Source organism: Gorilla gorilla, chromosome 20 (genome assembly GCF_029281585.2).
Source record: "Gorilla gorilla gorilla isolate KB3781 chromosome 20, NHGRI_mGorGor1-v2.1_pri, whole genome shotgun sequence".
In the NCBI taxonomy this organism is placed as follows: Eukaryota; Metazoa; Chordata; class Mammalia; order Primates; family Hominidae; genus Gorilla; species Gorilla gorilla.
The window spans coordinates 26,580,958-26,605,888 of record NC_073244.2 but is presented as its reverse complement, the minus strand read 5'-3'; the positions used below and the strand labels follow the sequence as shown (position 1 = coordinate 26,605,888).

The 24,931-nt window shown below is 45.0% G+C and overlaps 1 protein-coding gene across 5 annotated transcripts in view; it reads right to left on the bottom strand.

Annotated features, from left to right (window-relative positions):
* ZNF90 (zinc finger protein 90) overlaps positions 1–24,690 on the bottom strand; it is a 41,532-nt gene extending 16,842 nt beyond the window's left edge. For 2 of the 5 annotated variants that reach the window (XM_031004006.3, XM_055372290.2), the window contains exons 1-2: positions 4,168–4,294; positions 825–954 (exon numbers count right to left, since the gene is read on the bottom strand). In XM_031004006.3, the coding sequence (XP_030859866.2) occupies positions 825–839 (15 nt within the window). In that variant the 5' untranslated portion in view covers positions 840–954; positions 4,168–4,294. Of the gene's footprint in view, positions 1–824; positions 955–4,167; positions 4,295–24,525 lie in introns of those variants that run through there. The other 3 variants (XM_055372289.2, XM_004060398.5, XM_031004007.3) reach the window with 3 other exon arrangements.
* Between the last annotated feature and the right edge of the window lie 241 nt (positions 24,691–24,931).

Genomic DNA, 24,931 nt, shown 5'->3' with positions numbered 1-24,931 from the left:
GGAAAATGAGCACTCAAAAAGAGAACATCTCAGCAAGGCAAATATACTTCTATAGAAGGGTGTGTCTCACAGATGGAGCAATGGCAAGAGCACACTTAGGCAAGGGAAGGGAAGGGGGCCTTATCGCTAACACCGCTAGTCCCTACTGCTGTGTCTTTCTGCTACTGGCTAGGGTTGGACCACAGTCTAAGCTAATTCCGATTGGCTATTTTAAAGAGAGCAATGGTAAGAGCCAGAGTGGTGGGATGAATAGTCAGCAGGAAGGATGGGTATAAGTCAGGTGAGTAGGAGTGACTCAGGACAGAGCAGGTGACTAGGGATGACTAACGACCCTAAATACGTGAGTTAGAAGGGATTGTTTACTGAAACTAGGAGCAAGGAGACATTAGGATCGAGGAAGTTGAACTTTAAAATAGAGAACAAAGAACAGGAAAGATGAACACACTGACATTTTGGTTCTTTGAAGAGAACTTCAGTACTCATTGTACTTAACAATTTCCCCTCTACAATTTTAAAGGAAGTTAACAAGCTGAAACCTTTGAGCACAAATTTACTGTATCCCACATTGTGGATCATAAATTCTTGCTGAGAATTCTGCATGGCATATAACAAGCTATGACATGGAGAATGTAGAGAAGGCTCAGGGATATAGGAAAGAAATATTTTTCAGAGACCCTTGACTATCATAAGAATTTTAAGAAGTAGTTCAACCAAACTCATTAGGGAGGAAAAACACAAGTACAGAAGTAAAGTTTTCTGAGTGCTAAACGCATGGCAGTCCAGGAGGAAGAGTGGACACAGCTCTGCATCTGAGACATGTTTACCTGAAGAAAAGCCATTTTTTTTCTTTCTCCTCCTTCTCTGGAATTCCTTGTCAAGTGAGATTCTCTGGAGAAATTACACCTGCATCTGGAGAATATGCCTTTAAAGGTGTCAGTGCCACATGTGTACCTCCTAGCATGACAACAAATGGCAGAAAAACAAAGACAGAAAAAGTCCACCCATTTACGTCCTTTAAAATAGAAGAGATTCAAAAACAATTAGAGATTCAAAAACAATGAGCTGCTCCATGAAGATAAAAATAAAAGTTTCTCCTTTCCCATCCTCAAGTGCCCTTTTCTAGCACAGACACCAGCAATTTAGTTAAGGGGTGGGTCTTTGTTCTTAGAGCTCCGAAGATGGTGGCAGGCCACTCCCAAGATGGTGGCAGCTGCTCACAAAATGGCTGCAAGCCCTTTGTTCTCTGACTGGGGTTCTTGGCCTCACGGATTCCAAGGAATGGAACCTTGGGCCATGCGGTGAGTCTTATAGCTCTATTAGAAGCCATGGGTCATGGAAGAGAACCGTGGAACCCAGCGACTAGTGTTCAGCACAGTTGGGATGAACCTGAGCACTTAGCCATGCAGGAACAATGGCGAGCCTTTAGCCTAATCGGGAGTGGCAAAGGAGCGCAGCGGACACCCTGCTGGATCCGGAGGGGGAGGGGTGGAAGTCTTCAGCGGGTCTGGGACAGCGGCAAACAGCAGTGGCCGATGGGCAAGTGAAAGCTCAGCTGGAGCCGTAACAAACAGACCAGAAGAGTGTGCAGTTGCAATATTTAATAGAGTGAAAACAGAACTCCCATACAATGGGAGGGGATCCAAAGGGGGTTGTGCACTCCCGACTCGAATGCCTGGGGTTTATATCCCAATCATTGTCCCTCCCCCTCTGCTCTCAGGTGATACATGATTTGATTATTTCTTTACCTCTTGTTTTTAGTCTAATTGGTATTTTAGTCAGCTCTCTTTACTACCTGATTTGTCAGATGTGAGCTGAGTTACAAGTCCCATGTTTAAAGGCAGGTGCAGTCACCTTCCACAGCTAGGCTTAGGAATTCTTAGTAGGCATAGGAAATCCAGCTAGTCCTGTCTCTCAGTCATCCCCCTCTCAAGAGGAAACCCCAAATGCTGTTGGGGAGGTTGGCCAATGACTGCTCTTAACTGCTTCCTGCTGAATTGGGGCGTAGTAGGGGTCATGCAGTTGAGATTTCCTGGGGAGGGGTGCCTTCAATGTCATCAACATTGGAGCATGGGCTAGCAGGCCAGTCCAGGGGTCCATGGCAGATCTTAGTCATGGACTGCATCTGAGGCTCCAGTTGAAGAACATTTTTAGTTTTACAGCTTTGATTCTGGAAGAGACAAACTTAACAAGGAGGTTAATGATACGGGGATTGAAATGTATGGCCTGCAGTGCAGTGGATTATTTTTTTGGCACACTTTACAGGCCCCAACTATTTGCCTGATAGTTTTGAAAAGGCTTGGTCCAGTAAATAATGATTTGGCTATCTGATGGGTGCTATCAATGCCTAAGTGAAAGGTTTGGTGAAGGGTTTTAAGTAATTTCCATTGGTTAGCTGCAGGCAAAAATATTTTTCCTTCTTTGGTGGCTAGCCATCCTGAGGGGAGGAAACTATGTCCTCCTGAGGTTCCCCATTCTATCTCTTCTGCTGAGTACTGGGGCTTGGTTTCCTGGAGGGGATTACCCCATACTAGGGGTCTTTCTATAAGCATTTCTAATAGAGGGTCCCGCCTTGCAGCTCTTTTGGCTTCAGTATCCGCTTGGCGGTTCACTTCTATTTCCTTTTCATTTCCTTTCTGATGACCCCAGCAGTATAAGACTGCCACCTCTTTAGGTTCCTGTACAGCCAATAATACTCTCCTAATGGCTTCCTGATGTTTGTTAGGTGTTCCCTTGGAAGTTAGGAATTCCCCTTCTCTCTATATTGCTGCATGGGCATGGAGGACTAGGTAAGCATACTTAGAGTCTGTATATATATTTACCCTTTTTCCTTCTCCTAATTCTAGTGTACAATGGCCCCTGCTTTTGCTAGGATGTCTCTCCCTAACAAAGGATTTGGGCTTTCAGGCATAATTAGAAAAGCATGTGAAGACAGCAAAGTTCTCCAGTCACAACTTAGTGGCTGGGAGAAGTATCTAGTGACTGCCTGTCCTAGGACGCCTCAGATAGTGACAGATCTGGAGGACAGTTGTCCAAGACAAAAGAGTAAGGCTAAGAAGGCCACACCAGTGTCCAGCAGGTTTCCTAACAGGGGATTTAAATCTTCATTACCATACAAAAGTCTGACCTGACCTAGGAGGAACTCCCTCCAGGACAGGATGATAGACAGTTCCTCCCATGTGATTGAGGGAAAAAACCACAATGGGTATTCAGTAATTGATAGGGAGACTCTTCTGGAAGCAGAGTTAGGAGAATTGCCTCATAATTGGTCTGCTCAAACGTGTGCAGTGGCAGGCATCTGTAATCCCAGCTACTCAGGATGCTGAAGGAAGAGAATCGCTTGAACCCTGGTGGCAGAGGTTTCAGTGAGCTGAAATCATGCCACTGAATTCCAGTCTGGGCGACACAGTGAGACACCATCTCAAAAAAAAAAAGCATAATAACATTTCTTGTGTTCATAAATAGCCCTTCAGGTGTAGACATCAGAAGTCACAACAACATAAAGAAAGTGGCCTAAATAAAGCCCAAGATTTTGGACACGTGTATTTGTTGGAACAACCATATGATGCATAATTCAATTATTTATCCAGTTGCTAGTCTAGACTAAAAGTTTCTGGATTGTTGGAACCATGACTGCTTCATGTATTTTTTTAATGGCCATATGAAATGGAAGCCACTAGCTTATCTATTTGGGTCTCCAGATCTCCGTGTTTATCATCCAAGTACCAGGAAACTGGAGAAACTCTCATCTGGGTACCAAAGACACCTCTTGTATGACAGGAGGAACAAACACAGGATGACTCCTTTCTCTTACACTGAGACAGAAGAAAAAACCATTCTTGTCAGCCTGACACAATTCTGCTCTGACATCCTCCAATGCCTCAAAGACATCTAGGTGATTGTGACAGAATTCTCAGTGACCCTGGGCTGATGGCCCAATGATAAGCCAGGCTGGAGGAACTGAGGCTGATTCTGAATAGAAAATAGAACTGCCTTGGTGGAGCTCCAGAACCTGGATCTCCTGTCCTGATTTGCTAGCTCTTGGATAACAGAAAGAACAAAAATATTCTACTCCAGTATCACATTTTACAGGTAAATATAGTTGTGGTCATGGCTCTGGATATTTTGTGGCCTTGATCTCTCACTCCTAAGATGCTTATTTACACTTACAGATTCTGCCATCAGATGCTAGTTCCTCCTGGAGCCTCTCACATCACTGTAGCAGGTCAATGAACAAGATGTGAAAAACCTCAAAATGCCACACTCCCAAATGGGGGCTGTAAGATGTCTTTGCTGACACCTGACAATACAGAAAATGCCTTTTGTTAGTTTTCTGTACATTCTTTATCCAAACTCCCGCCCTTTTTTGTAAATCCCTGGCAGAGGACAGACCTCATCTACAGATTCTAGGTAGCATCCACCTGGCTTTGCATCCTTTGGTGAAGAGATCCCCTAATAGAGGCTGTTCTAGCACATTCTAAATGATAAGTCTACATGAAAAAAACAAAAAGCTGACACAACATGAATATAAGTAGACAGCTTATTTGGGTCAAGTTTATGGATTATAACCTGGGAGCAAATATTCAAGTTGCCTGAAATCTACACTTTGATTAGCAGCAGTTACAAGAAGATTTGTAAAGACAATAAGAGAAACACAGAGTGGGCTGACACAAAGTTGTTTATCAGAAATTTATATTTGTTTACAGAAATAACATTGATTATTGATTAGATACATATTGTTATGGTTTAGGGTATGGGATATAGTGTGCAATGTGGCATTAGTTTAATTTATAGCTACTTGTGGCAATTGTGAAGTTTCAACAGATACATACATTTGAATACATAGTTCAAAGGAAGAAAATGTACTTGCACTTTTCAGATAAAGTTTTTTAATTCCCAGATCTCAAGATCTGGATTCAAAATATGGAGCTGCAGATTTAGGGCAAGAATGGATGGAGTAGCAGCATGTGTTACAGCACATTTGTGAGCATTTTAGCAGAGTAGAAAGAAGAAAGTGGAGAATCTCTTATCTACATGTCTACTCAATGCACACGTTACTCTAATTGGGTTTGTGGGCCCCATGGTCTCTGAATCCGTTTCAGGTCTGAAAATACAAGAGTTACTGAAAGAGGTAAAATAACTGATTGCTCCCCTGTGAAATTTATAGAAATCTGATCTAGCCTCTCTAGAAGTGACTGTAGATGACTATAGATAATAAATAGGCTGAGACACAATTCTGCCTGCATCTTTAGGAGACAGCGTGCACTTTGCTGCACAAGTGTCAGTCGACTGGAAGCCTGAGAGGAAAAGTCCCCTCTAGAGTAAATTCTCATTGGCACCTTATGTGTTTATATCACGTCTGGTAATTCTAGACAGTATTTGGAAACAATAATTAAAAGAAAAAATTTCTCCAGCCCCAGAGAAATGCCACAATAATAGTACAGAAAGAAAACTGTTTTATTACACAATTAAGTGTGACATGCATCATAGTCAATCTGCTTAAGTGACTGCAAAGATAGAAAGATGGTCACCATAATTAGTCCACAAGTAGAAGAATTTCCAGCACCACGTCATATATAGTTCATCCTAAATTCACCTGGAGATTGAAGAGGCCATCTGTGTATGCTAATTGCTCATATTCAATGACAAATAAACATTTCCCATCTTCATAACAGGAGGTGGTTTAGCTGCCTGAAGCCAAGTGCCTACTGAAGGTAGAGTTTCACTCTGCTACAAAAAAGGTTAAATAGGGTTCTATCATTTTGGCTACTTAGAGCAGTGGCTCTGTACACTCTGGCAGTGGGCTACAGCACTCCTGCTTGCTTTCTCCTGGTTGCTAGTGTCAGGCCTCTGAGCCCAAGCCAAGCCATTGCATCCCCTGTGACCTGCACGTATATGCCCAGATGGTCTGAAGCAACTGAAGAATCACAAAAGAAGTGAATATGCCCTGCCCCACCTTAACTGATGACATTCCACCACAAAAGTGCAAATGGCCGGTCCTTGCCTTAACTGATGACATTACCTTGTGAAAGTCCTTTTCCTGGCTCATCCTGGCTCAAAAAGCACCCCCACTGAGCACCTTGCGACCCCCCACTCCTGCCCACCAGAGAACAAACCCCCTTTGACTTTAATTTTCCTTTACCTACCCAAATCCTATAAAATGGCCCCACCCTTATCTCCCTTCACTGACTCTCTTTTCGGACTCAGCCCACCTGCACTCAGGTGATTAAAAGCTTTATTGCTCACACAAAGCCTGTTTGGTGGTCTCTTCACATGGACGTGCATGAAATTTGGTGCCATGACTCGGATCAGGGGACCTCCCTTGGGATATCAATCCCCTGTCCTCTGTTCTTTGCTCCATGAGAAAGATCCACCTATGACCTCAGGTCCTCAGACCGACCAGCCCAAGAAACATCTCACCAATTTCAAATCCAGTAAGCGGCCTCTTTTTACTCTGTTCTCCAACCTCCCTCACTATCCCTCAACCTCTTTCTCCTTTCAATCTTGGCGCCACACTTCAATCTCTCCCTTCTCTTAATTTCAATTCCTTTCATTTTCTGGTAGAGACAAAGGAGACATGTTTTATCCGTGGACCCAAAACTCCGGCGCCGGTCACGGACTGGGAAGGCAGCCTTCCCTTGGTGTTTAATCATTGCAGGGATGCCTCTCTGATTATACACTCACGTTTCAAGGGTGTCAGACCACACATGGATGCCTGCCTTGGTCCTTCACCCTTAGTGGCAAGTCCCACTTTTCTGGGGAAGGGACAAGTACCCCTCAACCCCTTCTCTCCTTGTCTCTACCCCTTCTCTGCTTTTCTGGGAGAGGGGCAAGTACCCCTCAACCCCTTCTCCTTCACCCTTAGCAGCAAGTCCCACTTTTCTAGGGGGCAAGAACCCACAATCCCTTATTTCTGTGCCCCAATCTCTTATCTCTTATCTCTGTGCCCCAATCCCTTATTTCTGCACCCCAACCTCTTATCTGTGCCCCAATCCCTTATTTCTGCAACCTGACCTCTTATCTCTGTGCCCCAATCCCTTATTTCTGCACCCCAACCTCTTATCTCTGTGCCCCAATCCCTTATTTCCATGCCCTGACCCCCCTTCCTGCTTTTCTGGAGGGTAAGAACCCCCGAACCCCTTCCCTCCGTGTCTCTATGCTCTCTTTTCTCTGGGTTTGCCTCCTTTACTATGGGCAACCTTCCACCTTCCATTCCTCCTTCTCCTTTAGCCTGTGTCCTCAAGAACTTAACACCTCTTCAACTCACACCCGACCTAAAACCTAAACGCCTTATTTTCTTCTGCAACACCGCTTGGCCCCAGTACAACTTGACAATGGTTCTAAATGGCCAGAAAACAGCACTTTCGATTTCTTCATCCTACAAGACCTAAATAATTTTTGTCAAAAAATGGGCAAATGATCTGAGGTGCCTTACGTCCAGGCATTTTTCACACTTCGTTCCCTCCCTAGCCTCTGTTCCCAATGCGATTCCTCCCAGATCCTCCTTCTTTCCCTCCCGCCTGTCCCCTCAGTCCCAACCCCAAGCATCCCTGAGTCTTTCCAGTCTTCCTTTTCTACAGACCCATCTGACCTTTCCCCTCCTCCCCAGGCTGCTCATTGCCAGGCTGAGCTAATTCCCAATTCTTCCTCAGCCTCCGCTCCTCCACCCTATAATCCTTCTATCACCTCCCCTCCTCACACCCGGTCCGGCTTACAGTTTAGTTCCCCGACTAGCTCTTCCCCACCTGCCCAACAATTTCCTCTTAGAGAGGTGGCTGGAGCTGAAGGCATAGTCAGGGTACATGTACCTTTTTCTCTATCAGACCTCTCTCAGATCAGTCAATGTTTAGGCTCTTTCTCATCAGACCCCACTAAATATATACAGGAATTCCAATGTCTAACTCTGTCCTACAACTTAACCTGGAGTGACTTAAATGTCATCCTGACTTCTACCCTCTCCCCAGATGAACGGGAAAGAGTTTTTTCTCTAGCCCAATCTCATGCTGATAACCACTGGCTTCACGAGCCAGACCTCCAGGAAGGCATTAGAGCAGTTCCCCGAGAGGATCCCCAATGGAACTATCAGGCAAATTCCCCAGGTATAGCTAGGTGAGATTACATGGTTTCCTGCCTAGTTGAAGGGCTTAAAAAAGCAGCTTACAAAGCTGTTAATTATGACAAACTTAAAGAAGCTACCCAAGGTAAAGATGAAAACCCAGCCCAGTTCATGGCCTGCTTAGCAGCAACCCTTAGACGCTATACCTCCCTAGACCCAGAGGGGCCAGAAGGCTGCCTTATTCTTAATATGCATTTTATCACCCAATCCACTCCTGACATTAGGAAAAAACTTCAAAAATTAGAATCTGGCCCTCAAACCCCACAACAGGAATTAATCAACCTCACCTTCAAGCTGTACAATAATAGAGAGGAAGCAGCCAGATGGCAATGCATTTCTGAGTTACAATTACTTGCCCCTGCTGTGAGACAAAACCCAGCCACACCTCCTGCATACGAGAACTTCAAAATGCCTAAGACACACACGCCTAAGCCGCAGCAGTCAAGCATTCCTACAAGACTTCCTCCATCAGGATCCTGCTTCAAGTGCCAGAAATCTGGCCACTGGGCCAAGGAACGCCCGCAGCCCAGGATTCCTCCCAAGCCATGTCCCATCTGTGCAGGGACTCACTGGAAATCAGACTGCCCAGCTCACCCAGCAGCCACTCCTAGAACCCCTAAAGCTCTAGCCCAAGGCTCTCTGACTGACTCCTTCCCAGATCTGCTTGGCTTAGCGACTGAAGATTGACATTGCCCGATCGCCTCGGAAGCCCCCTGGACCATCACAGACGCCAAGCTTTGGGTAACTCTCACAGTGGAGGGTAAGTCCATCCCGTTTACTCGATATGGGGGCTACCCACTCCACAATGCCTTCTTTTCAAGGGCCTGTTTTCCTTGCCCCCATAACTGTTGTGGGTATTGACGGCCAAGCTTCAAAACCCCTGAAAACTCCCCCACTCTGGTGCCAACTTGGACAACACTCTTTTATGCACTCTTTTTTAGTTATCCCCACCTGCCCAGTTCCCTTATTAGGCCGAGATATTTTAACCAAATTATCTGCTTCCCTGACTATTCCTGGACTACAGCCACATCTCATTGCCGCCCTTCTCCCCAACCAAAAGCCTCCTTCGCATCTTCCTCTCATATCCCCCCAACTTAACCCACAAGTATGGGACATCTCTACTCCTTCCCTGGCAACCGATCACATGCCCATTACCATCCCATTAAAACCTAATCACCCTTACCCTGCTCAATGCCAATATTCCATCCCACAGCATGCTTTAAAAGGATTAAAGCCTGTTATCACTCACCTGCTATAGCATGGGCTTCTAAAACCTATAAACTCTCCTTACAATTCCCCCATTTTACCTGTCCAAAAATCGGATAAGTCTTACAGATTAGTTCAGGATCTGCGTCTTATCAACCAAATTGTTTTGCCTATCCACCCTGTGGTGCCCAACCCGTACACTCTTTTGTCCTCAATACCTTCCTTCACAGCTCACTATTCCATGCTTGATCTTAAAGATGCTTTTTTCGCTATTCCCCTACACCCCTCGTCCCAGCCTCTCTTTGCTTTCACCTGGACTGACGCTGACACCCATCAGTCCCAGCAGCTTACCTGGGCTGTGCTGCCGCAAGGTTTCAGGGACAGCCCTCATTACTTCAGCCAATCTCTTTCTCATGATCTACTTTCCTTCCACCCCTCCGCTTCTCACCTTATTCAATATATTGATGACCTTCTTCTTTGTAGCCCCTCCTTTGAATCTTCTCAACAAGACTCACTTCTGCTCCTTCAGTGTTTATTCTCCAAAGGATATCGGGTATCCCCCTCCAAAGCTCAAATTTCTTCTCCATCTGTTACCTACCTCGGCATAATTCTTCATAAGAACACACGTGCTCTCCCTGCCGATCGTGTCCGACTAATCTCTCAAACCCCAACCCCTTCCACAAAACAACAACTCCTTTCCTTCCTCGGCATGGTTGGATACTTTCACCGTTGGATACCTGGTTTTGCCCACCTAACAAAACAATTATATAAACTCACAAAAGGAAACCTAGCTGACCCCATAGATCCTAAATCCTTTCCCCACTCCTCTTTCCCTTCCTTGAAGACAGCTTTAGAGACTGCCCCCATTCTAGCTCTCCCTGACTCATCCCAACCCTTTTCATTACACATAGCCGAAGTGCAGGGCTGTGCAGTCTGAATTCTTACACAAGGACCAGGATCGCATCCTGTAGCCTTTTTGTCCAAACAACTTGACCTTACTGTTTTAGGCTGGCCATCATGTCTCCGTGCAGCCACTGCTGCTGCCCTAATACTTGTAGAGGCCCTCAAAATCACAAACTATGCTCAACTCACTCTCTACAGCTCTCATAATTTCCAAAATCTATTTTCTTCCTCACACCTCACACATATACTTTCTGCTCCCTGGCTCCTTCTGCTATACTCACTCTTTGTTGAGTCTCCCACAATTACCATTGTTCCTGGCCTGGACTTAAATGCGGCCTCCCACGTTATTCCAGATACCACACCGGACCCTCATGATTGCATCTCTCTGATCCACCTGACATTCACATTTCCCCAAATTTCCTTCTTCCCTGTTTCTCATCCTGATCACACTTGGTTTATTGATGGCAGTTCCACCAGGCCTAATCACCACTCACCAGCAAAGGCAGGCTATGCTATAGTATCTTCCACATCTATCATTGAGGCTACCGCTCTGCCTCCCTCCACTACCTCTCAGCAAGCCGAACTAGTTACCTTAACTCAAGCCCTCACTCTTGCAAAAGGACTACGCATCAATATCTATACTGATTCTAAATATGCCTTTCATATTCTGCACCACCATGCAGTCATATGGGCTGAAAGAGGTTTCCTCGCTACACAAGGGTCCTCCATCATTAATGCCTCTTTAATAAAAACTCTGCTGAAAGCCGCTTTACTTCCAAAAGAAGCTGGGGCCATTCACTGCAAGGGGCATCAAAAGGCATCAGATCCCATTGCTCTAGGCAATGCTTATGCTGATAAGGTGGCTAGACAAGCAGCTAGCGCTCCAACTGCTCCAACTTCTGTCCCTCACCGCCAGTTTTTCTCCTTCACTTCAGTCACTGCCACCTACTCCCCCACTGAAACTTCCACCTATCAATCTCTTCCCACACAAGGCAAATGGTTCTTAGACCAAGGAAAATATCTTCTTCCAGCCTCACAGCCCCATTCTATTCTGTCGTCATTTCATAACCTCTTCCATGTAGGTTACAAGCCACTAGCCCTTCTCTTAGAACCTCTCGTTTCCTTTCCATCATGGAAATCTATCCTCAAGGAGATCACTTCTCAGTGTTCCATCTGCTATTCTACTACCCCTCAGGGATTGTTCAGGCCTCCTCCCTTCCCTACACATCAAACTCGGGGATTTGCCCCTGCCCAAGACTGGCAAATTGACTTTACTCACATGCCTTGAGTCAGAAAACTAAAATATCTGTTAGTCTGGGTAGACACTTTCACTGGATGGGTAGAGGCCTTCCCCACAGGATCTGAGAAGGCCACCGCGGTCATTTCTTCCCTTCTGTCAGACATAATTCCTCAGTTTGGCCTTCCCACCTCTATACAGTCTGATAACGGACCAGCCTTTACTAGCCAAATCACCCAAGCAGTTTCTCAGGCTCTTGGTATTCAGTGGAACCTTCATACCCCTTACCATCCTCAATCTTCAGGAAAGGTAGAATGGACTAATGGTCTTTTAAAGGCACACCTCACCAAGCTCAGCCTCCAACTTAAAAAGGATTGGACAGTACTTTTACCTCTTGCTCTTCTCAGAATCAGAGCCTGTCCTCGAGATGCTACAGGGTACAGTCCATTTGAACTTTTATATGGACGCACTTTCTTGCTTGGCCCCAGCCTCATCCCAGACACCAGCCCTCTAGGTGACTATCTTCCAGTACTCCAGCAGGCTAGACAGGAAATTCACCAAGCTGCTCATCTTCTCTTACCTACTCCAGATCAGCAGCCATATGAAGACAACCTAGCTGGATGATCAGTTCTTGTTAAGAATCTGACCCCTCAAACTCTACAACCTTGATGGACGGGACCCTACTTAGTCATCTATAGTACCCCAACTGCCGTCCGCCTGCAGGATCCTCCCCACTGGGTTCACCATTCCAGAATAAAGCTGTGTCCATCGGACAGCCAGCCTAATCCCTCCTCTTCCTCCTGGAAGTCACAAGTACTCTCCCCCACTTCCCTTAAACTCACTCGTATTTCTGAAGAATAGTAATAACCCTTATGAGCCTAATACATCCCTTCATTCTATTAGGTCTGTTCATCCTTACCCTACTTTTTGCAACAGGGCTTTACGAAGTCACCCCCACCACTTAGGCCGAGCCCCAAAAACTAGTCATCCCTACTATCTTCTGTCCGGTCATACTCCTATTCTCCATTCTCAACTACTTATAAATGCCCTACTCTTGTTTACACTGCCAGTTTACACTGTTTCTTCAAGCCATCACAGCTGATATCTCTTGGTGCTATCCCCAAACCACCACTCTTAACTCCCTCTTAAAGTGGATAGATGATCTTTGCTGGCAGGGCACCCTCCAATACTTCCAACCCTGATGAAGTTCTATTCTTTACTTTTATACTCACTCTTATTCCCATTCCCATTCTTATGTCACCCTCTACCTCTCCCCAGCTATCTCCACCACACTATCAACCTTACCCATTCTCTCCTAGCCACTTCTAATCCCTCCTTGGTGAACAACTGCTGGCTTTGCATTTCCCTTTCTTCCAGTGCCTACACAGATGTCCCCACCTTACAGACAGACTGGGCAACATCTCCCGCCTCCCTACACCTCTGAACTTCCTTTAACAGCCCTCAACTTTACCCTCCTGAAGAACTCATTTACTTTCTAGACAGGTCCAGCAAGACTTCCCCAGACATTTCACATCAGCAAGTTGCCGCCCTCCTTCGCACTTATTTAAAAAACCTTTCTCCTTATATTAACTCTACTTCCCCCATATTTGGACCTCTCACAACACAAATTACTATTCCAGTGGCCACTCCTTTATGTATCTCTCCGCAAAGACCCACTGGAATTCCCCTAGGTAATCTTTCACCTTCTCGATGTTCCTTTACTCTTCATCTCTGAAGCCCAACTACACATATCACTGAAACAACTGGAGCCTTCCAGCTGCATATTACAGACAAGCCCTCTATCAGTACAGGCAAACTTAAAAACATTAGCAGTAATTATTGCTTAGGAAGACACTTGCCCCATATTTCACTCCATCCTTGGCTACCTTCCCCTTGCTCATTAGACTCTCCTCCCAGGCCCTCTTCTTGTTTACTTATACCCAGCCCTGAAAATAACAGTGAAAGGTTGCTCATAGATACTCAATGTTTTCTCATACACCATGAAAATTGAAACTCCCCCTCTATGCAGTTACCCCATCAGTCCCCATTACAACCTCTGACAGCTGCCGCCCTAGCTGGATCCCTAGGAGTCTGGGTACAAGATACCCCTTTCAGCACTCCTTCTCATCTTTTTACTTTACATCTCCAGTTTTGCCTCGCACAAGGTCTCTTCTTCCTCTGTAGATCCTCTACCTACATGTGTCTACCTGCTAATTGGACAGGCACATGTACACTAGTCTTCCTTACCCCCAAAATTCAATTTGCAAATAGGACCGAAGAGCTCCCTGTTCCCCTCATGACACCAACACGACAAAAAAGAGTTATTCCACTAATTCCCTTGATGGTCCGTTTAGGACTTTCTGCCTCCACTGTTGCTCTTGGTACTGGAATAGCAGGCATTTCAACCTCTGTCATGACCTTCTGTAGCCTGTGTAATGACTTCTCTGCTAGCGTCACAGACATATCACAAACTTTATCAGTCCTCCAGGCCCAAGTTGACTCTTTAGCTGCAGTTGTCCTCCAAAACCGCCGAGGCCTTGACTTACTCACTGCTGAAAAAGGAGGACTCTGCATATTCTTAAATGAAGAGTGTTGTTTTTACCTAAATCAATCTGGCCTGGTGTATGACAACATAAAAAAACTCAAGGAGAGAGCCCAAAAACTTGCCAACCAAGCAAGTAATTACGCTGAACCCCCTTGGGCACTCTCTAATTGGATGTCCTGGGTCCTCCCAATTCTTAGTCCTTTAATACCCATTTTTCTCCTTTTATTTGGACCTTGTATCTTCTGTTTAGTTTATCAATTGATCCAAAACCATATCCAGGCCATCACCAATCATTCTATATGACAAATGTTTCTTCTAACATCCCCACAATATCACCCCTTACCACAAGACCTCCCTTCAGCTTAATCTCTCCCACTCTAGGTACCCACGCCGCCCCTAATCCTGCTTGAAGCAGCCCTGAGAAACATCGCCCATTCTCTCTGCATACCACCCCCCAAAAATTTTCGCCGCCCCAACACTTCAACACCATTTTGTTTTATTTTTCTTATTAATATAAGAAGGCAGGAATATCAGGCCTCTGAGCCCAAGCCAAGCCATCGCATCCCCTGTGACCTGCACGTATATGCCCAGATGGCCTGAAGTAACTGAAGAATCACAAAAGAAGTGAATATGCCCTGCCCCACCTTAACTGATGACATTCCACCACAAAAGAAGTGTAAATGGCTGGTCCTTGCCTTAACTGTTGACATTACCTTGTGAAAGTCCTTTTCCTGGCTCATCCTGGCTCCAAAAGCACCCCCACTGAGTATCTTGCGACCCCCATTCCTGCCCCCCAGAGAACAAACCCCCTTTGACTTTAATTTTCCTTTACCTACCCAAATCCTATAAAATGGCCCCACCCTTATCTCCCTTTGCTGACTCTCTTTTAGGACTCAGCCCACCTGCACCCAGGTGATCAAAAGCTTTATTGCTCACACAAAGCCTGTTTGGTGGTCTCTTCACATGGACGCGCATGAAAGCTAGTGTCCTCTATTTACCTCTACCATCTGCCACTGAGGCACAGCCCAGAGCACAGCTCACCTTTTGTGTGAACCCAATTTGCCACAGCAGCACTCCAGTGTCACATCAGAGAGTGAGGCCTGAGCTGCAGGAGGAGAGCCTGCAGGCCTCCTGGGTAAAATTTCACCTTCACAGTAATGGAAATGGGAGCAGTGTTTCAACTCGTTCCTACTTATAATGGTGACAAGGAAAAAATACTGCTGAATTTCCAGCATGAGTCCAGATAGAGATGACTCCAAAAGCTCTCACTGTGACAGCCCAGCTTATTCAGAAACCATGTGATACAAATAGATCTTCTGAAACAGACACCCAAAGCATTGGAGAGAAAAACATATCTCCATCTGAGCAAGATTATTTTGAGAAAAAAGTTAAAATAATCTAAGAAAAAGCTCAGATTAGATATAAGATTGATCATGTCAGTCAAAAAATATTCCCCTAAAAGAAATCTCTCTCTAAACACCCAAAGTGCACAACTACTCTCAGCATGAGAAATAAGCATTATGAAGGAGGCAAATCTTAAGAATAATTTTATAAAGTTTCTTTTCCATCTCTGCTGTTCCCTCATCTCCTAGCCATTGAATGGAGGTTCTATATTGAAATACATCTGACAACTTCCAACAACACTTTTTGATGAAGAAATAGAATCTGACTGTGTTCATATAGTGGAACATATTAGAGCTTGCAACATAGCAAACTGAAGAACCATTATAGTTTTTGGGTGGCCACATCACCTGTCTTTATTTGTCCTGTAATAGCAGCATACCAATTTAGTGAAATAAAACATATTAAAATTGTGTTTACTCATAATAATCCCTATTGAATAAAGTAATAAACATGTCACACTAATATCTACTTAATGTAACAATTTGGTATAAATTTTATTTGGATATTAGACATAAGTAAGTATAAATCATTTTAATGAACTAGTCATAATGTATATAGTATATATATAGTATGTGTATAGTTTAAAATTATAGTTTTAAAAATTAAAACTATACTTCAGTTAAAACATTTTATATTTCAGAAGTGTAAATAATGATATTAAAATAACCATTTAAGTGATTAATTCAAAGTAAGTAGTGCAGCTTTGTACTCATGCTATTGTAGAAAATACTGTTTATGGCTCACCCCTGTAATCCCAGCACTTTAGGAGGCTGAGGCGGGTGGATCACCTGAGGTCAAGGGTTCAAGATCAAGCTGGTGAATATGATAACACACCATCCCTACTATAAATACAATAATTTAGACAGGCATGGTTGGGCACACCTGTAATCCCAGCTATTTCGGAGGCTGAGGCAGGAGAATCACTTCAACCCAGGAGGCAGCGGTTGCAGTGAGCTGAGATTACGCCACTGAACTCCAGCCTGGGCAAGTGTGAGACTCTGTCTCAAAAAAAAAAAAGAAAAGAAAATACTGTTTATATGAATGCAGGTAGTCTGCAAACATTACACATTAACTATACTAATTGTTATGAAGTAATAGAAAACACTACAGACTGCACTGTTCAGTTTATGCACTGAACTGTTCTTGCTTTTGCAGTACAAGTGCTTCAGCCTGCAAATATTGGATAATTACCTTGGATCATCAGGTTTCTGACAAAGAAATTTAGTATCTCTTAGTCTTTATCATTCTGTATTGCTAAATTTAATTCTCTTTGTGCTAAGCTTCTGTATGCTATTAAAATGAGCTTTTATCTAAACAAATCTGTCTAAAGGACTAAAAATGAAAAAAATAAACATTTTGGAAGCAAAAACAAAGTAATAAATCTGAAGTACTAGATAAAGATAATCTGGAGTCAGAAAAATTGACAAAAGGTTTATTTAGCTGTTAATATGATTTACATATGTTTCAATAAAACAAAGAAAAATATCTACATATAATCTAAATTCCTTACAAAAAGAGGGAATAGCAAAAACATTTTTGGAAGTTTTTAAAGAGTTTTGAACTCTTGGACATCTGAAATTTGTACAATGTATGCACTTGAAAGGTTTATGAGGGAAAAACCAGAAGAAAGAAAGATATTATATGAAACTTATTAATGCATAAGACCAATGCACCTGGCTGGGCGCGGTGGCTCAAGCCTGTAATCCCAGCACTTTGGGAGGCCGAGGCGGGCGGATCACGAGGTCAGGAGATCGAGACCCTCCTGGCTAACCCGGTGAAACCCCATCTCTACTAAAAATACAAAAAAATTAGCCGGGCGCGGTGGCAGGCACCTGTAGTCCCAGCTATTCGGGAGGCTGAGGCAGGAGAATGGCGTGAACCCGGGAGGCGGAGCTAGCAGTGAGCCGAGATCGGGCCACTGCACTCCAGCCTGGGCGACAGAGCGAGACTCCGTCTAAAAAAAAAGACCAATGCAACAGAACAGAGAGGCCAGAAATCATGCCACCCTCCTACCGCCATCAGATTTCTGACAAAGCTGTCAAGAGGAATGTGGGAAGAATTCTGTTTCATAAATGGTGCTGGAATAACTACCTAACACTATGTAGAAGACAGAAACTGGACCCTTTCATTTCATTTTGATATACAAAAATCAACTGAAGATAAATTTAAAAATTAAATGAAAAACTTAAAATTATAAGAAACCCAGCCATGATAACCTAGGAAATACCATTCTAGACATGGAAACTGGGAAAGACTTCATGAGGAAGCTACCAAAAGCTACTGCAACAAAAGCAAAAATTGACCAATGGGACCCATTTGAACTTAAGAGCTTCCTAACATAAAGGAAACTATCAACAGAGTAAACCTACAAGCTTACAACCTACAAGCTTACAAGAAAAAACCAAACAACCTCATTAAAAATTAGGCAAAATATATGAACAGATGCTTTTCAAAAGAAGACATATATGTGGCTAACTAGCATATGAAAAAAAGTGGTCATCGCTAATCATTAGAGAAATTAAAAGAAAAATCACAATGAGACACCACCTCACACCAGTCAGAATGGCTATTTTTAAAAAGTCAAAAAATAACAGACGCTGGCAAGGTTGCAGAGAAAAGGGAATGCTTATACTCTTCTGGTGGGAGTGTAAATTAGTTCAAAAACTGTAAAAAGCAGTGTGGTGATTCCTCACAGAACTAAAAACAGAATCATCATTTGACCCAGGAACCCCACAACTGGGTATATAGCCAAAGAAATATAAATTATTATATCATAAAGACATACCCACATGCATGTTCATTGCAGCATTATTCACAATAGCAAAGACATGGACATGCTGTAAATGCCTATCAATGGTAGACTGGATAAAGAAAATATGGTATGGTCAGCCTGGCGCAGTGGCTCATGCCTGTAATCCCAGCACTTTGGGAGGCTGACCTGGGCAGATCACCAGAGGTCAGGAGTTCGAGACCAGACTGACCAATATGGTGAAACCCCGTCTCTACTAAAAATACAAAAAAAATTAGCCATGCATGGTGGCCAGCACCTGTAGTCCCAGCTACACAGGAGGCTGAGGCAGGAGAATTGCTTGAACCTGGGAGGTGGAGTTTGCAGTGAGCCGAGATCACACCACTGCACTCCAGCCTGGGAGACTCCGTCTCAAAAAAAAAAAAGAAAAAGAAAATATGGTATGGTCAAATGTGGTGGCTCATGCCTATCCTCCCAGCACTTTGGGAGGCCAAGGCAGTTGGATTGCCTGAGTTTAGAAGTTTGGGACCAGCCTAAGCAACATGGCAAAATCCTGTCTCCACAAAAAATACGAAAAGAAAAATTGGCCAGGGGTGGTAACGCAAATGTGTAGTCCCAGCTACTTGTGAGGATGAGGTAGGAGAGAATTGCTTGAGCCTGAAAGGTTCAGGCTAATGTATGTCAGTATCATGCCACGGCACTCTAGCCTGAACAATAAGTAAGACCCTGTCTCCAAAAATAAAAGATTTAGTAAAAACAACATATGATACATAAACATCATGGAATACTCTGTGGCCATTAAAAGAAATGAGTATGTCCTTTGCAATAACATCGATGATGCTGGAGATCATTATTCTTAGAAAACTAATGTAGACCCTGGGCGTGGTGGCTGAGGCCTGTAATCCCAGCACTTTGGGGGGCTGAAGTGGGATAATCACCTGAGGTCGGGAGCTTAAGACCAGCCTGACCAACATGGAGAAACCCCGTTGCTACTAAAAATACAAAATTAGCCAAATGTGTTGGTGCACGCCTATAATACTAGCTACTTGGGAGGCTGAGGCAGGAGAATCGCTAGAACCCAGGAGTCAAAGGTTGCAATGAGCCGAGATCACAACATTACACTGCAGCCTGGGCAACAAGAGCAAAACTTCATCTCAAAACACAAAACAAAAAACAAAAAACAAGAAAACAAATGCTAAAGGGGTGGCCTGCCCCTCCACACCTGTGGGTATTTCTCGTCGGGTGGGACTAGAGACTGAGAAAAGAAACAGACACAGAGACAAAGTATAGAGAAAGAAAAGTGGGCCCAGGGGACAAGAGCTCAGCATACGGAGGACCCGCGCTGGCACCAGTCTCTGAGTTCCCTAGGTATTTACTGATCATTATCACTACCATCTCGGAGAGGGGGATGTGGCAGGACAATAGGGTAATAGTGGGGGGGAGGGTCAGCAGGAAAACATGTGAACAAATGTCTCAGTGTCATAAACAAGGTTAGAAAATGTGCTGTGCTTTGATGTGCACATACATAAACATATCTGGTGCATTAAAGAGCAGTATTGCCACCAGCACGTCTCACCTCCACAGATAAGGGGGTTTTCTCCTACCTCAGTAGATGGAATATACAATCAGGTTTTACACTGAGACATTCCATTGCCCAGGGAGGAGCAGGAGACAGATGCCTTCCTCTTATCTCAACTGCAAAGAGGCCTTCCTCTTTTACTAATCCTCCTCAGCACAGACCCTTTACGGTTGTCGGGCTGAGGGATGGTCAGGTCTTTCCCTTGCCATGAGGTCATATTTCAGACTATCACATGGGGAAAAACCTGGGACAATACCTGGCTTTCCTAGGCAGAGGTCCCTGCAGGCTTCCGCAGGGTTTTGTGTCCCTGGGCACTAGAGATTAGGGAGTGGTGATGACTTTTAACAAGCATGTTGCCTTCAAGCATTTGTTTAACAAAGCACATCCTGCATAGCCCTAAATCCATTAAACCTTGAGTGGACACAGCACATGTTCCTGCAAGCACAGGGTAGTGGGTAGGGTTACAGATTAACAGTATCTCAAGGCAGAAGAATTTTTCTTAGTACAGAACAAAATAGAGTCTCTTATGTCTACTTCTTTCTACATAGGCACAGTAACAGTCTGATCTCTCTTTTCCCCACAAATGCAGAAACAGAAAACCAAATGCATGTTATTATTTATAAGTAAGAGCTAAATAATAAGAACACATGAACACAACAGAATAACAGACACTGAGACCTAATAGAGAGTGGAGAATGGGAGGACCATGAGGATCAGAAAACAGACAAGTTTGGTGCTATATGTAGAATCTCAGTGATGAAATCTTCACACCAAACCCCCATGACATAATTTTAGCTGTATAACAAACCCATATGTATACCCTAAACCAAAAATAAAAGCTACAAGAAAAAAAAACAGGCCAGGTGCGGTGGCCCACGCCTGTAATCCCAGCACTTTAGGAGGCCGAGGCGGGTGGATCACGAGGTCAGGAGATCGAGACCCTCCTGGCTAACATGGTGAAACCCTGTCTCTACTAAAAATACAAAAAATTAGCTGGGGGTAGTGGTGCACGCCTGTAGTCCCAGCTACTCAGCAGGCTGAGGCAGGAGAATAGTGTGAACCTGGGAGGCGGACCTTGCAGTGAGCCGAGATCTCACCACTGCACTCCAGCCTGGATGACAGAGCGAGACTCCATCTCAAAAAAAAAAAAAAAGAAAGAAAGAAAAAAAACAAATCCCTGTGTGGGAGAGATTGCAATGTAGATGAATGGACTGATTTTCGCTACAGATAGTGGCCCAGGTGGGGCCACACTCTGATTTATTTCTGTGTGCATGCAGGCAGATGAGATTATAAACAGGAGGTCCAGACCTTTAGGTTGACGGAGAAAATAGGTTGCTGCTGCAGATTCAGTGTCTGGGGGTGGGAATATGCCAGGAGACTTGTAGACACTTGTGGGTTCTTGGCAAGAAACACTAGGATCAAAAATGCTGGCTGGGTGCGATGGCTTATGCCTGTAATCCCGGCACTTTGGGTGGCCAAGGTGGGTGGATCATGAGGTCAGGATTTTGAGACCAGCGTGGCCAACATGGTGAAATCAAGTCGCTACTAAAAATACAAAAATTAGCTGGGTGTGGTGTCACTCACTTGTAATCCCAGCCACTTGGGAGGCTGAGGCAGAAGAATCGTTGGAACCTGGGAGGCAGAGGTTGAAGTGAGCCGAGATGGCACCACTGCACTCCAGCCTGGGCAAAAGAGCAAGACTCCGTCTCAGAAAAAGAAAAAAAAAAATGGCATAATGAAGTTTCTGAAGGTGGTGCCTAGTCTTGGGAGGAGTATGGGCATGTCTATGTCTAGTGTGTGTGTTTGTGAGTAGGTGGGAATCCTATTGTGGCACTTGCAAGAAAAGGGGGGTGTCTGTCATCAGAGCTCTTTTCCTCTAAGTTTTCAGTCCTCTGTCACCCTGGGAGAAGATCTGGAATCACAGGACAATGGGCAGTGTGACAGCCTGTGTACAGGAGAGCCTCCTATTCCCAAACACCCAGAGTTTTATTCCAGGCCAGGCCTCCGTGATATCTTTTTCTGGCACCAAATCTGCAGAGTTTGCTGAACGTCAAACAACTCTCCAACAACAACTCATTGTCTAACATTTGAAATCTGACACCACCCAGAGTCAGCACAGACCCTGTTTCAGTGCTCAGTCCCACAACACTGTCCTCACTGCAGATGCCAGTCACAAATCCCATGGCCCATCTATGCTTCTCACCTATTGTTTGAAAATTGGGGACACCCAAATAATTTGCTAGAGCTTACTCACAGAACTCAGGAAAAACACTGTAGTGATGTTTACCAGTTTAATGTATAAGATGTGGCCCAGGAAAAGCCAAATGGAAGAAATGCATAGAACAAAGAAAAGAGAACTCTTTCCAGCCAGCGCTGAGAGATGGGCATCTCTTGGGACAACTGGCACAAGTGCTGCAAGTCCAGGGGCAAGAGAAAGCCCTACCACAAGAAGCAGAAGGATGAGTTGGGGCGCCCGGCTGCCAATACCAAGATTGGCCCCCGCCGCATCCACACAGTCCGTTTGTGGGGAGGTAAGAGGAAATACGGTGCCCTGAGGCTGCACGGGGGAATTTCTCCTGTGGCTCAGAGTGTTGTACTCGTAAAACGAGGATCGTCCATGTTGTCTACAATACATCTAATAACGAGCTAGTCCGTACCAAGACCCTGGTGAAGAATTGCATCGTGCTTATCAACAGCACACCGTCAGGACGGTGGTACTAGTCCCATTATGTGCTGCCCCTGGGCAGCAATTCTTGCTGACCTGCAATTCTTGCATCCTCAACATGGAGAAACTCTGTCTCTACTAAAAATACAAAATTAGCCAGGTGTGGTAGTGCATGCCTGTAATCCCAGCTACTCGGGAGGCGGAGGCAGGAGAATCGCTTGAACCCGGGAGGCGGAGGTTGCAGTGAGCCGAGATTGCGCCATTGCACTCCAGCCTGGGCAATAAGAGAGAAACTTCATCTCAAAAAAAAAAAAAAAAAAGAGGAAATACGATGAAAGGAAAAAGAATGCCAAAATCAGCAGTCTCCCGAAGGAGCAGTTCCAGCAGGGCAGCTTCTTGCTTACATCGCTTCAGGGCCGGGACAGGGTGGCCCAGCAGATGAGATTACAGGCGCGAGCCACCGCGCCTGGCCTAAAACAAAATATTTCTCAATCAAACTTTACTTAAGTTTATATGCCTCCCTCAAGCTCCTGAACTTTGATCTACCCTCAGTCTGAGTCAACATACAACCACATTTTACATCCCTCCTAAGAACATGCTGATTTCAGAGTAAGACATTCTCTGATCTAAAATCTGACTTTTGCACCCTCCATTTGCCATTCCCCTCCCACCTCCTTTCTAAACTTCTTTGCTCCTCCCTAGGGAAGAAAGCCCTTTTCTGCCTACGTTTTTGCAAGCCATAAAGACGTTATACTTTATTGGTACTTCCTCCTGTTGCAATACGTTTTTGGAATTCATTTTTTTCCATAAATCTAACGTTTTTATTTTACAAAGTCGAACAAGTGCCTCAAAACAATAACATCATTATCAGTAAGACCCATCCAGTTTCCTTTCATCTTAATCTTAACTGCATCTGCCTGGCCAAGCTCCGTCTCAAAAAAAAAAAAAAAAAAAAAACCTCCTTTTGCAGGCTTAATATTAGCCTTAGCTCGGAATCACTAGGTTCAAGCTTTAATTTCCATGCCAGAGTTATTCACTGGGTTTTTGAAACTAAGTGTTGGAAAATACAGTGAAGTTACTAAAACAGTGTTTACATAAAGGAAGGAAATTTTAAGATGCTTACTTTTTTTTTTTTTGAGGACTCGCCCTCTGTCGCGCAGGCTGGAGCGCAATGGAGGGATCTCAGCTCACTGCAACCTCTGCCTCCCGAGTTCAAGCAATTCTCGGGCCTCAGCCTCCCAAGTTGCTGGGATTACAGGCGCTTGGCACCACTCCAGGCTAATTTTTGTAGTTTTAGTAGAGACGAGGTTTCACCACGTTGGATAGGCTGGTCTAGAAATTTGACCACGTGATGCGCCCGCCTCGGCGCCCCAAAGTGCTGAAATTACAGGCAGGAGCCACCGCGCCTGGCCGGGAGGGGGTTATTAGCCCTAATGCAGTTCTGTTTTTGTGTTTTCCCCCCATTGGCTGGGGTCAGACCGCACAATCTAAGCTGATCCCGGTTGGCTTACACTCAAACTTTTTCCAAATCGGGTAATGCGCGATTTGTGAGAAAAGGAGAAGAGAAGGGAGAAGAAGAAGGGGTAGGGGTGATTTACAACTTTTCCAACTTATGACCAGGAAGTTGCGTCTTTGAAGAACTACGTTGTACTAACAACCCTTTACCTCAAGTGATCCGCTCGCCTCGACCTCCCAAAATGCTGGGATTACAGGCATGAACCACAGCGACTGGCCCCATAAATTTTTAATAGGAGAAAATAGAAACTGTCAGCCCCACGGACCAAAGCTCTTCCCATTCATGAACCTGCACCCCGAGTCAGGATTCTCCCCTGAGGACCCTCCCGTGGTCCCTGCACAATCTGGGAGAGATGCAGCGCTGTGGGTGCAGAGCTGCCCAGAGAGGGCTCCAGGCCAGGGAAGGGAAGAGACAGGACGCTGCGGGGCCCGGCTGTCGGCGCTGTTGCCATCTTATGGCTGAAGGGGGCTGAGGCCGAACTGGGCAAGGAGAAGTCGGTCGCAGATTGTGGAGCTGACTGCGGGGAGGCCTAAGTCCCTCCACGGCCACTTCCCATCGGTTCCAACCAGTCCCTCCCCTCTCTCGGGATGTTGGAAAGGCACTCTCACCATTTCTAGGCTTCCGGGGGTCCCTCAGCTGTGGATCTCCCAATACCTGCAGGTCACCCACCGGGCCACAGAGGCTGGAGAAGAAGACACGGAGCAGCTAATTTGGAGCACCAGCTGCAGCAAGAGACAAATGGCCGCGCCAAACCCAAAAGCCTTCCTCTTCGCTCCAGCTGCCTGCATGATTGGACGGTTTCCAGCCCAGCGTCCCTGATTGGATAATGCTTAAGGCCCCGCCTCCTCAGTCCCTGAGTGACAGAAGATGTGATCACATGCTGGGCTGAGTGAAGAGTCACAGCCTCAGCTGCAGCCTGTTCAGGCCGGGCTTCCTCCCTGAGCTGAGCCAGCCCCACCGGAGAGCATGGGAAAATTCCTTTTTACTCTTTCTCTTTTTGAATGTATTCAAAAG